This window comes from Necator americanus, chromosome IV (genome assembly GCF_031761385.1).
Source record: "Necator americanus strain Aroian chromosome IV, whole genome shotgun sequence".
Lineage (NCBI taxonomy): Eukaryota > Metazoa > Nematoda > Chromadorea > Rhabditida > Ancylostomatidae > Necator > Necator americanus.
In genome coordinates this window covers 18,607,525-18,620,348 of record NC_087374.1, presented here as the reverse complement: position 1 = coordinate 18,620,348, position 12,824 = coordinate 18,607,525, and the positions used below count along the sequence as shown (strand labels likewise).

At 40.1% G+C, this 12,824-nt stretch overlaps 1 protein-coding gene across 2 annotated transcripts in view; it reads right to left on the bottom strand.

The window, feature by feature from the left end:
- Nucleotides 1-4,430, bottom strand: part of RB195_001816 (uncharacterized protein) — a gene marked incomplete at both ends in the record, with an annotated part of 52,401 nt that extends 47,971 nt beyond the window's left edge. For both annotated transcript variants that reach the window (XM_064198771.1, XM_064198770.1), the window contains 4 exons: nucleotides 30-194; nucleotides 561-729; nucleotides 4,176-4,274; nucleotides 4,367-4,430. In XM_064198771.1, the coding sequence (XP_064054651.1) occupies nucleotides 30-194; nucleotides 561-729; nucleotides 4,176-4,274; nucleotides 4,367-4,430 (497 nt within the window). The remainder of the gene's footprint in view (nucleotides 1-29; nucleotides 195-560; nucleotides 730-4,175; nucleotides 4,275-4,366) is intronic.
- Between the last annotated feature and the right edge of the window lie 8,394 nt (nucleotides 4,431-12,824).

Here is a 12,824-nt window from a genome sequence, read left to right as displayed (position 1 = left end):
AAGAACACCAATGAAAAACTCGATAGTACTCATTATCTCCCATGCGCACAGGTCGGACTGGTCCGACTACATCCAAGTTTTCTCTTCGGTGAGGAAGCACCGCAACGAAAATGGTCGACAGAAATGAAGCGACGAAGGCGACAATTTCCGGAAGAATTGACTTTGCCGACTCGAATCCGTCACCACCATGGAATCTACATAGAAATTCATACTAGTTGAGAAAATTATTCCAAAAAAAAGGGGAAAAATGTGACTCCCAAAACCAATTCTTCTTCCTTAAACTAGCTCCTACCAAGTAGGAAACTCAGCAGTCTAAATTACTCAAAAGGATGTACCTTCATGAGGAAAAACTTGTCAAACTTAAAGCACACTAAAAGATACTCGACCTTAATAGTTAAGGACTACCAGAGATAAACGAGGTTTCACATCGTCTACTTATCATGATGTGATAAAACAGCTCAAATAAAATCTATGAGTCAAATTTGAAAACTTCATTTTATCACGTGTCGACTTCGGAAGATGAATACTTCGACCTTATTTTTTCAATAAATCACTCCCACCTCACCAAACCGCTGTAGCGCAACCATTGCAGGTCCGAGTTGTTGCAATGCTTTATATATGTCTTTTCTGTGCGTCCTCCCACGGCCTCGTAGATCTGATAGGCTGACATAGCAATTGCGGTCAGCATACAGTACAGTAAACAGGCCCATGAATACAGTCGAATGCTCCCTAAATGGATTCATTGATTTCTGTCAGTAGCTTCAACCACAGAAATTAAAGGCATCATCCCACGAATCTGGGTGGCGGTTCCAGGGGAGTAATGTTTATACGGGATCGTAGATTGTGGGGAAAAGGGTGATTCCGTCTATCTCTCCCTGTGTCATTGTTTGCGCCCCGCCCCCTTTGCGATTCCTCGAAAGCCCATTTGGACGAATCGCAGGCGGGGCGCAAAGGTTGCGCAATGCAAAAGAAACCGTTGTAAGAGACAGTTCCGGGGTCGTCTGTACAAACAAAAGCAAAAAGTAACAGAAACTATTAGGTTGTTCGGAAAGCGACTGGAATTTTTGGGAATAATGTTTTAAACGCTTTTTTGAAAGATTTTTGCAATTATTATTTGATTTTATTTGATATATATCACAAGAATGTACTTGTATTTTTTTTAAGTGCGCAAATTTCATTTCCATTTGTATTTTCAGGATCAATTTAAACATGGAGTGTCAGAAGGAGCATTTTCGGCACATTTTGCGTTCTTACTTCCGTAGTGGCAAAAAAAACTGCTGATGCTCTTCATGATATATGTAAAACATATGGTGTTGATGTCTTATCACAGAGCACATGTGACAATTGGTTCACAAAATTTCGTTCTGGCAATTTTTCACTTCTAGATGAGCATTTGATGGCATTGATTGGAGCACACGATCATGTAACCGTACGAGAACTTGCTGAGAAGACCAACCGATCCATTGGAACAGTTCACAAGCATAAAAAAAATTGGACTAGTAAAAAAGCTAGATGTTTGTGGGTGACACGAATTGAAGGAAATTAACTTAACGCAGCGAGTTAGCATCTGCGATCTGTACTTCAAACGGAATGAACGCGACCCATCTCTGAAGCGAATATTAACTGGTAACGAAAAATAAATTGTCTACAATAATATCACTTGCAAACGATCATGGTCAAAACCGGCTGAAAACGCTCAAACGATGCCATAGCTGAACTCCATCAAAAAAGGTCATGTTATCAGGTTGGTGGGACTACAAAGGTGTGATAAATTTTGAGGTGATTCCAAGGAAACAGAATTCGGACCTCTACTGCCATCAAGTGATGAAGTTAGATGAAGCGATTTAAAAAAAAACCGGCCAGAATTAGCGAATCGCAAATGAGTAGTGTTCCACAAAGACAAAGCTAGACCATTCTTGGCGACTCGACAAAAATTATTGGAGCTTGGGGATTGGGAATTAATGTTGCATCCACCACATACCCCTGATCTTGGGCCATCCGACTACCACTGATTTCGATCGTTCCAGAACTCCTTGAATGGAAAAACCTTTACCGAAGATGAGAATATCAAACCTCATGTAGCCCAGTTCGTTGCCGAAAAAGACCAGAAGATCTATGAGAGAGGAATCGTGAAATTACCGGAAAGATGGCAAAAGATAATCGAACAAAATGGAAAATATTTCTTCTTCTTTCATTATGAGAGAATGATTTTTTAAACGCTTAAAAACCCCAATTACTTTCCGAACAACCTAATATTACTGCAAAGGTTGGAACAGGTTTAAAAGAAAAAACAGAAAATGAATTAACTTTTTGTAACTGATCTCGTCCCCATAAATTTATATGGGTTAATTTTCAAGCGTTATTGCCACAGGTTCACGCTTCTTATTTCTAGCGAAGACAGTGGAAGCAAAATAACAAATACAGGATGCAACAAAAGTTCTCATGGTAAAACAAAGCTTGCAACGTGCATTTCTATTAAGAAATCATGCAAAAATAAGAAATGAAAAGTGCCGTGCAAATAGTGAAGGAAGACAATTTTTGAAAGCCAAATCATTACACTGAACCTACTCGGTTTCCGCTATAACGCAAAAAAAAACCTTAATTTTTGTGAGCGGAGAGGTTATTCCCTAATTCGTCCATTCCCATATCATTTGGTGACAGTTTCCCCACTAGATGGCCAAATTTTATTCAAAAATACATCAACTTCCTAAATCGACGTCTTATTCTCAATTGATGTCCAAATATGAACATTATTTGAAAAAATAGAAAATAAAATATTCAAACCAAACTTTTACATGTTAGTGCTAAAGAACGCAAATGCAAACTCACTGAGTTCACATAGCTCATGCTTCAAGACCAATGTATTTGTCGTAATTTCTAGACTTCCAACACACCAACTACAATTCGTCTTATAGAAAAGTACTTCTAGTCGAAACGCCATACAGTGTCAATTCTTCCTCTACAAATTCCTTATCTATTCCTCCGAAAAATGGTCATCCGACTGCTACGTACGTATTTTGTGCAACTTTCCAATATTTTCGTTCCTCTAACAGTTTTGCCAGCAAAAAAGCTGTATTGTGTACTGTTAAAGCCATTCACATCATTATTAAAACAAGTCACTTCGAAAATATAATACATAAAACTTCAGTTTTTCTGATCAAAACTCCTTTCGAAATTGTTTCATCCATATGTGTCGCCAAAATATTCAGAAAAAAAAACATTATTTACGACAACAGTGCAAGCACATCAGATGCGACAATCATCATAAATCACTAGTATAGATGGTGTACAGCGCTGATAGAGTCACATTCTAAGCACCACTGCACATATTTGAATAGGGCTGATTCTTGCAAAGCTTGATCAAACTTGTTAAAATCGTAAATAACACAAAATATAACCCAAAATTCTCATGCTCAGGCTTATGCCCCTTCGTCGGGGCTAGACGAGCGTAGCTGAAAAAAGCTTCCCACACCGAAAGCCTACAGTGTGATGTCTTACCGATAGAGTAAATTTCTCCGCAAGCACTATCACAAACAACAAAAGCACTTTAATTGTTTTATTGTCATTTTGTTGTTAGACTTCGATGTCCTCAACTGAATACTGTAGCAAAGCAGCACCAGTTGAGGAGATGCAAAGCAAAACTTTCGCATCGTTAAATTCATAGAAACCGCTCAGATTTCGCTCGTTTCACGACATCCGTAATTCGCATCACTAATAGTTCAGCGAGCGAGAAAAACAACTGCTCGCACAGTATTACACTGTCCAACGGTCACTCTACGTGCCACGCAAGCAACGGCTCTGTTTACTACCACTCATTATCAATAGCACATCATTTGGTAGAACTCAAGAAACGAGCAATACACGGAGCTGTAAGAAAACAGTGGCGAAGTGGTTAAAATTCAAAAAAGGGAAATAAAAATAGATAAGGAGAAACAAAAAAGTGTGATTTCTGAATAAAAGGAAAAAAGGCGTCTTGAGTGCAACCTCATGTTGCACTAGAAGGTTTTAACGTCACGATCAACGACTGCAATGGAAACATCAAAACCGTCTCAGAAAAGAAAAAAACACTTGGACACCCTCAAAGAACAGGAGGTCTATGTGATTGAGGTCATCTAAGTAAATGGTAGCTCTACAGTGGCCCAACAAAAACCAAAGACAACACATGCAAATTCCACCTGGTAACGGCATTGCGGCATGAATCGATGGGAGCACCGGACTCAGTAGAGCGAAAATCACATAGCCAACGGACATAAAGCATGGCCTTACGAATGCAGCTGAAAAAAAATGCTTGAGATTTAAATATTTTCTTCTTGTGCTGCAAAAAAAAATAATGTTTATTAAATGCGAACTTCCATAACTAACTCACCAAACAGTAATGAGAGAGGAAGTACCCCTCGGTAGAAAAAGTATTTCAAAAATGGCGCCACCATTACTGATAGTCTTGATGATCTTCTCTTTCCCTAGTTCAGACTCCGGATCAGCATTCCTTCACCTTCTGCTGAAATCAAAAACCTGGAGAAAAGAATGGAATTGAACAACTCTGCTTTCGTCATAAAATGCAAAAGTACGAACATTTTGTACAACAAAAAAGAAAAGACTTACAATATGATAACATAAAACACTTGCAACACAACAGATCAAAAAATTCACCTTTTGGATGAAATACCATTCTAGAATTAGAGTCCATAAAAATTGAACGGCAAATTACAGCAATAGAACGAAAGAAAAGCCGAACTCGGTCATTTGTGTTTGAGAAAAAAAACGGAATTAAAGATTATATGCATTAAAACTAGCTGAAGAAACAGTTCAAACATAAAAATAAAGACATAATACAACAGTAACAATAATAATCTAGAAGAGTATAGAAAAGCAATATCATACACATCAAGGACATAGAAAAAACGTCTGAGTCAGGAGCAGACGACCAGCTGTCGTGCTCGTAGTGCTTTCGTTCGTAATAAACGATTTGTACACTCAACACATTCTTTAGATTTTTTTGCAAACACTCGTCTGACTGCAAAGCTAGATGTATCTGATGGCGATGTAGATATGAAATGGAAGTAGACCCAAAAGTAGGAAATTGAGCGCGAACAACACCTTTAAAGCAGACTATACATCTATTTTTTTATAGATGTATAGTCTGCTTTAAAGCCCGATAGCTCCCATGAATTCAAGCCAGCAAAGTGCAAGCTCTCACCTCCGTCGATAGTCCAGTTGGGCTGCCGAAATGCAGAAGAAAAACCTTTCTGAGAAGTAAAACGAGGGTTAAAAGAACGCAATAACACCATTCAGAGGATTCAAACTGTATAGAATTCAAATGTCAAATAGAAATTAATGAAAATATTAGAGAAAGAAAGTTCGCGAAGAAAAATGACACGGATTCCAACTGACTGTACAGAGAAGAGAGGGACGCAGAAGTACTAAACAATGGTGACGAACGGGACAGACTGCTTGTTTATTTGGAACGCTTCGAACAAATACGGGAGAAAATTATAGGAAAACAACATTCTACGTCCACGTAATAAATGTTCGACAGGATCCGCTCTTGTGAGTCATCATGTAGCAACTTCATTCAAAAAAAGGTGAACAACTGTCGAAACTTGTTTGTTGGAGTCAGTTCTCGTGTAGAGTGTATTTGGGGAAAGGGCGCACTCAACAGGGCTCTTATTTCTGGAAGTCAATGGACCCCAAAAACCTAGGCATTAGTCATAGAGGATCTATGACTTGTAAGCCAAAGTTACTAAGAGAAAAAATGATGTTAGAGCCTAGGAAGGAAGGAGTTAGATTTTGTTTTGTAGAAATTCTGATATTTACTGGAACAGTTAAATAAAGAGCGTATCGATCATTTTGTCCTGTAAGACTGAGCAAAATATAGGCGTCTCAGCGGAGCGATGGAGCACGGAGGAGTCCACGGTCGATGGCTCCAAACTGCCTTCCTCTAGGACCACCAAGCATTTCATACAATTGAGGTCGATAAATTGGTACCAAATTGTCAAAGAGGATAAGAACACCACTATTGGGCACCTCAAATCATTTCATCGGCCACACACGCATTCATAAGCCTCAAACGATTTCGAGTTAAAGTCGAACATATCGGGGCAGCACAAAGAGCAACGTGACAGATAATGGTGCGTACGACTGTCTAAACAGGTGGAAATCAATGCCATTGGACTGATGATTCACAGCAATCGGTGACTTAAAGGCATCACTCCACGAATTTGAGGTGGTACGGATTTCAGGTGGAGTATTCGTATACGGGATAGTAGATTATGGGAGGGGGGTGACTCCGTCCATTTCTTCCTAATTGGCGTAGAAAACCGCCCGGAAGATACGGCTTCGGGCGTTCTGGCGCACTATTTTCTACAAGGAGTTCGACTGGAGCGCGCCAGCCTTGGGCGGCACCGCATCTTCTGGAGCGTTTTTACGGCAATTAGGAAGAAATGGACGGAATCACCTCCCTCTCCATAATCTACTATCCCTTATAAGAATACTCCACCTGAAATCTGCACCACTTCAGATTCGTGGGGCTGCTTTTTTGCTTGAAGTTACAGCGTCCTGAGCAAAAACTATAACAGCTTGCTCATCATATGGTCAATCAATTTTTTGGGAGGAGGATGCCAATATGTCAACTGGTAGGGGCTCGTGCTTGAGACTCATAGCCAAATCCGTGGAAATAAATCTCGAAAACCTCGAGAAAGTCAGTAGTGATTGTCTAAAATAAGAAATAAATTCAAATAGTGAAAGCATATTAAAGCAAATGAATCGGACATTACAACAAATGCTGTGTTTCTTCAGCTCATCTACTTATGTCAGCGATATACAATAGAAGAATAGAATAAAAGCTGGGAGTTCTGGACAGATTATAATACGATCTGAAAAAACAACTAACACTGCGGAAAGTTGAATGTATTGGATGTCTAAAAGAACACGAAATCACGGAAAAAACCCAAGATTTGATTTTAAAAGAGCCTTCACTTTCCCTAAGCTTCTAAATAACCTCAGCTGCCGGCTTATTTCTATTTGCCACAACTCTACTTTTTATAATCTTCGAAGCCTCTAGTAAAGTTACATAAGTATAGTACACTGTATTCCTTGAATGGTGGGTATCAGAACGACGTGAACCCTGACGCAGTTGTGTAAGCGGCTGCAGGGGAAGCGACGGGATAGAGCCACCGGTTGCGATCGAAGTGGTACCATCGCTGGCTCTGCTGTCCGAGCGAGTTGCCAAAAGTCCCACTTCGATCGCAGCCGTTTACACAACTGCGCTAGGATTCTGGTCATTCTGATGCGGATACGCACATAAAAAGCCAAAAATCTTGGTAAAGACACTTGAGCATGGAAGCGTACATGAAAAATGGCCACAGTGCCCGTCAAGAACTTTAATGTTGCTCACATATCTGTTCCTTAAAAAGTTACAGAAAGCTTTCAAATGCCACCTGCTTTTATGTCTGAAACATGGTACAAAGACAAAGTACAGAACCATCAAGATAATGTGTGGAGTGAGGGAGAAGCAGAGAATTTCGAAGTGGAGCTTGATACGTTTACGGACTTTAGGGCGAGACTCGATTAGTGAAAGTGCATGATACAGAGGAAGACAGAGAGAAAGAGTAATTTTCTCAGGAATTGTATTGAATGAAAAGCGAAGGTGAAACGAGAATCTGGCTCAGATCATTTCGCCTTTGAGCACATCGAAAGACGCAAAAAGGACGAAAATGCGAAATAAGAACATGTGAAGGCGTAAACGCACACTCCTTATTGATCGACATGCATCACCAGAAAACAGTCGGGCGGCAACTGATAAAGCTCAAGTGAGTGGCGCTTAGTCAGGTGTCTACAGCCACAACGAAGACGAGCTGTGCAGTGGACGACAAATGAGGTGAGAAAAACCACATCATCTGTCACGATCTAATGTTTAGGAACATCTAATGTTCCGTCTAAGCAACAGTTTGTAGAAGTGATTCATCTTTAAATAAAAGTGTTACTAAGAAAATCTCTTCATGAACATTCAAAAAGTTTACAATGGAAACAGAAGATGGCAGAGTCAGGGCCTGGAGCTGGCAGTCAATTCGTAAAAGTGCCCCTAGTATTTTTTTTACAAAAGAAAGCGCTGACTCCTCAAAACGAAAAATGTCAGTTCCTTGTGTCAATGCAGTGCCACGCTCAAATGTAAATAAACACGAAATTTTTAATGTGCTCAAAGAATGCACACAATCTCAAAAGGATCCGTTAAATGACTAATACGCAAAGATAGATCATGTTGAAAGAATTAGCTTACAAACCAGTCACAACGTCCAACTAAAGTCGGACTTCAGACTTTTTGTGGTGTTCGACTCTCTCGTCTTCACCGATCCATGAAAATCAATAGTAGTGTAAAAATAAAAGTGTTTTCTTCCAGCAACGGTTAACTTTTTCCCAGAAATTTAGGCGTAAGCGAGGGCTTCCGTAGTTTTCTTCCCAAAACGCATCAATTCTACATTTGAAGGACATTCAAGCTTGATTTTAAATCTATATTTTTTTTGCACACCACGTTTCATTATTTGAAGTACGAGTTCCTTCCCTTCTTTCATGTTAGCTCATCATTCTATGAATTAGCACAGAATGATGAGATAACATAAAATGACGTGAATATCACTATTGTACTGCGTGTACTAGTGTAGATAGGACTTCATGTATTTGTTGCATAAGTTACTGGTAACGCAGATAGTCGCATCATAATGTCACACTCTCGATTTCATAATTTTGAATTCGAATTGTACTGGGCAATCATGTGGGCGCTAGTCACGAGAGCGGCAGCCACGTGATATCAGTTTGGAAATCCCTCTACATAAAGAGCTCGCTCACAGCCAAGGAGTCAGTCGGTTCGTTAATTCAGTGCGACACCTCGTAGCTGAATGGCGCTCGACTTGAGGACAAGGCACGATGCACTAGTACAGTGCGAACGAGAGGAGAGTGTCTACGAGCATATTTCCAGGAAAACGGGACGGTTGTAGCCGAACCATTAGTGAGTGAGAGTTCGTCGACAGGACTCAGAGCCCCCTTGGTGTCTCAGCGGGAGGACCCAGGGCTAAGCGATTGAGAAGGCGTACGTGGCGCCAAAGCAATTGGTGCAGAAGTAGCTGCACACAACACAGAGCTGCAGAACCGTTCAAAGCGGTAGCGCTGCATCAGGCAAGGCGCCCAAGGGAACCGCCAAGTGGGCGAGCTTGCGCGTGATTGCTCACCTATACTTTTAACCCTCTAATTGTATTTGTGTATTAAGGATAATTTAACAGGTTACCTTAAGCATAGTGAAGAGAATGAAGAGACAAGGTGTTCCACAATCATTACTTTCGGTTGGCGATGAAATGCTCCAACCTCAATAATAAAGATAAGTTCCACATGAGGTTATGTAAACTTTTGGCTACTGTTTAAGCAGCCGTTTGCATGCGTGTTTCCACTTCCAGAAGAAAGTATGTTACCAACCTGAGGCAAATGTGCTGGGAGGTAGATACATGAAGGAGTCATAGAAGTGAAACGCAATGCGTACAGTGTGACCACTGTGAAACGGTTCACAAATTCTCATTTACTCCCTGCGAAGTGAACAAGAAGTAACTGTGCGATACTACTGCACCAGTGCGCACCGATCCGACCCGTCTCACCCCGTTTTCTGGCTTTTACAGCTCCCTCTCTTCTTAAAATTTCGTGAAAGACAGACACACACACCCACGTGCCAGAATAAGCCCGTTATTATATAGCATGACTCTTCAGGACGAACAACAATGTATCTCAAAGAAGACAAGATAAGAGAGCTCAATTCACGAGATGTGAACATTAGGAGCAATAGGCATTTTATCTACAGTAGGGTCAAAAGAAGATGAAGATCGATGCAGTTGTGTAACCGTCGGCGCTCGAAGAGGCGCGATGGTGCGTGACAGTTAGGATCGAGAGGGAGAGAGAGAGAGACAAAGAGAGAAAGGGAGAGAGGGTTGTTTGCTAGCACCATCCATCGATGCAGTTCTTCGCAATGGTCCCACGCCGACTCCAACCGCCGTCTCCACTGTAACGCAGCCGCTTACGCAACTGCACCTAGCTTCATGCAGTTTTGACCCGACTATATCTATCTCACAAAACAACACAAATATCGATCATTTCTCAACTAATTATGGATAAAATCATTAACATGACAAAGACATTCAATGACCAATGATCAAATTTTAATAAATATTCACTCTTTTGTTTTCATGATGTTAAAGAAACTAAACAAAAATCTGGCCCTTACAGCAGAGTCATTTGAACGGACCACAGTTTCAATAGTTAATAAATTAATAAATATTGGAACGGACTACAGCTTTCAATAGTCTATAATCTATACTAATTTTTAGAATCAAAATGAAGTTAAATCCAGATGTTGCCTCCTCTATCACGACAGAACTATAGAGACTATCAAAGACAATTACTTGTACACAGTTGTTTACACCTAAAGAAAACAAATTAGACAGCGTTTAAATCTGCTATCGTAAGGTAACATCCGAAATCTCTAAGTTGTGACAGAAAAAAAAATGAAAATAGACGGGTGAACATAAGAAAAAGCAGATGAGACTTCTCTGAGGAAAATCTGATGACAGAACTCGTTGAGAACACCATGACTACTTTACGAACCAAGTATTGTTCAAACTAGAGGTCTTACTGATCTAGTCTTTGACAAATCTACAGTAATATGAATCCTTTGCAGAACAGCAATTCAAAAAATATGTGCGTCAGCTTTTCAACAGAATTCCATTCCAACGTTGTATTAGTTATTTAGATTGAAAACGATGTTTCTGCTATGGTGCAAAACATTTTTCTTCTGAAACACAGAAACACATTGCAAATTCCACAAAACGAACTATCCCAATAGAAATTCTTCCGAAAAAAAAAACCATCAAAGCAAAATAGAACTGAACAGATAAGAGAAATCAGTGGAATCAGTCCCATTCTCCATAGAAAACGACTATAACAGAAGCGGAAGACACATCCAGCGAAATTGTCCTCAACGAGGTCAACATGGATAAGATTATCGCCATAAAAACTGCGCGATATGTCAGCATGTTCATCATGTGTCCCACGTTTTCTCGACCACCTATGAATCTCGACACAGCGAAAAGAGCGAAAAATCAGACATTCAGCCTTAATTCGCAGCTAGAATTATAAAAAAAAAAACTAAAAATCCGAATAGAACTCGCTAACCTGACGACTATTTCCTAAAATATTTCTAAGTAAGAATATTTATAAATAAAAGAAGTCCAGAAATCATCGGAACTTACAACAGATATCAGGCGACAAATCATTTATGTACTACAATTTAGACGTGACACTTGTTTTTATGCAGTTGCAAACATACAGTAGGATTGCAGAAGAGCACTGCCAGATAAACAGATGACATGGAGGACATACTGATGATTGTCTTCTGCAAGGCTGTACAGTAAGCGCCATCAGTGATGCGGATGTAAATAACTTTTTTATATAAACAACACTATTTCTGATGTAAACACTTGTTTTAACATGATGTATTTATCAGCGTTACTCGAGGGCAAAGTATAATAATAAGTCTAAAGGCATCACCCCACGAATCTGAGGCGGTACAGATTTCAGGTGGAGTATTCTTATACGGGATAGTAGATCATGGAGGGAAGGGTGATTCCGTCTATTTCTTCCTAATTACCGCAAAAAACGGCCCGAAGGATGCGGCGCGTACGCATGCTGGCGCGCTCCAATCGAACTCCTTGTAAGAAATAGCGCGTCAGACCGCTCGAAGCCGTACCGTCCGGGCCGTTTTTCACGGCAATTAGGAAGAAATGGACGGAATCACCCTTCCCTCCATAATCTGCGATCCCGTATGCGAATACTCCACCTGGAATCCGTACCACCTCAGATTTGTCAGGTGATGCCTTTAAGCACTGCACGGGTATTATTCTTCCCGCAGTAAAACGCCAAATTTGCAAGCACAGAATTGTTTACTTTTAAAGACAGCACAATCTTGTGCTTAATTAGGAATTCGGCAGAAATTTTTGACAATTAGGTAAATCCACCTTCTTATCTGCGTTAAACCGTGACTGAAGAAAAAAAAACTGTGCCGTAAAACGAAAACGTAAAAGAAATAAGAGATCGTACGAGTCTCCTGTGTTCTTCTTTTAAGAAGGCAACTGTTTCCTAGGTTTGCAAGGCAAACAGTTGTTGCACACCAATTACAAATGAACATCGAGTAAATAATCTTGACAAAAACCTGTATTTTAGAAAAATTTCGTTTACTGCATTATATTCCTAGTAGATGAAACGAGTTAGAATGTTCTAAAATCGATGGTGCAGGTATTCATTCCCGAGAAACACTCCATATCACCGTCACCGGCCCTCCAACGCGTGCGCAATGCCAGTACGAATTAGCAACTGAAACGCAACGACCTTCACTAAAGAAGTACTGAGTAAAATCTGGAGGTCTCGGGTACGAGACTTACAAGCGGCTGCAAAATAGTCTACGTTTGGTAAAAAGTGACCACGGCTTGTCGATAGTTTGAATAGTACCAGCACGATAACTTCGATTGATGGAACGACAACGGGGTTAGTAAAAGACTCAAGGTGGACCGGTAAACAAAAAGGTAAAGATTGACCAAAACGGTGCAGGGACACAAAGTGAAGGTTCCTCCAAGGACGACTTCATCGAATTAAACAGTTCCGACCAAGATAAAAAAAAACAAAAATAATGGGGTAAAATGTAGTTTTTTTTTATTTTTCGAAGTAAATAATAAATTCAATTGGGCTCCAAAGCCTAAGCATTAGTCTCAAAGAATCTGTAACATGTAAACCAAAAT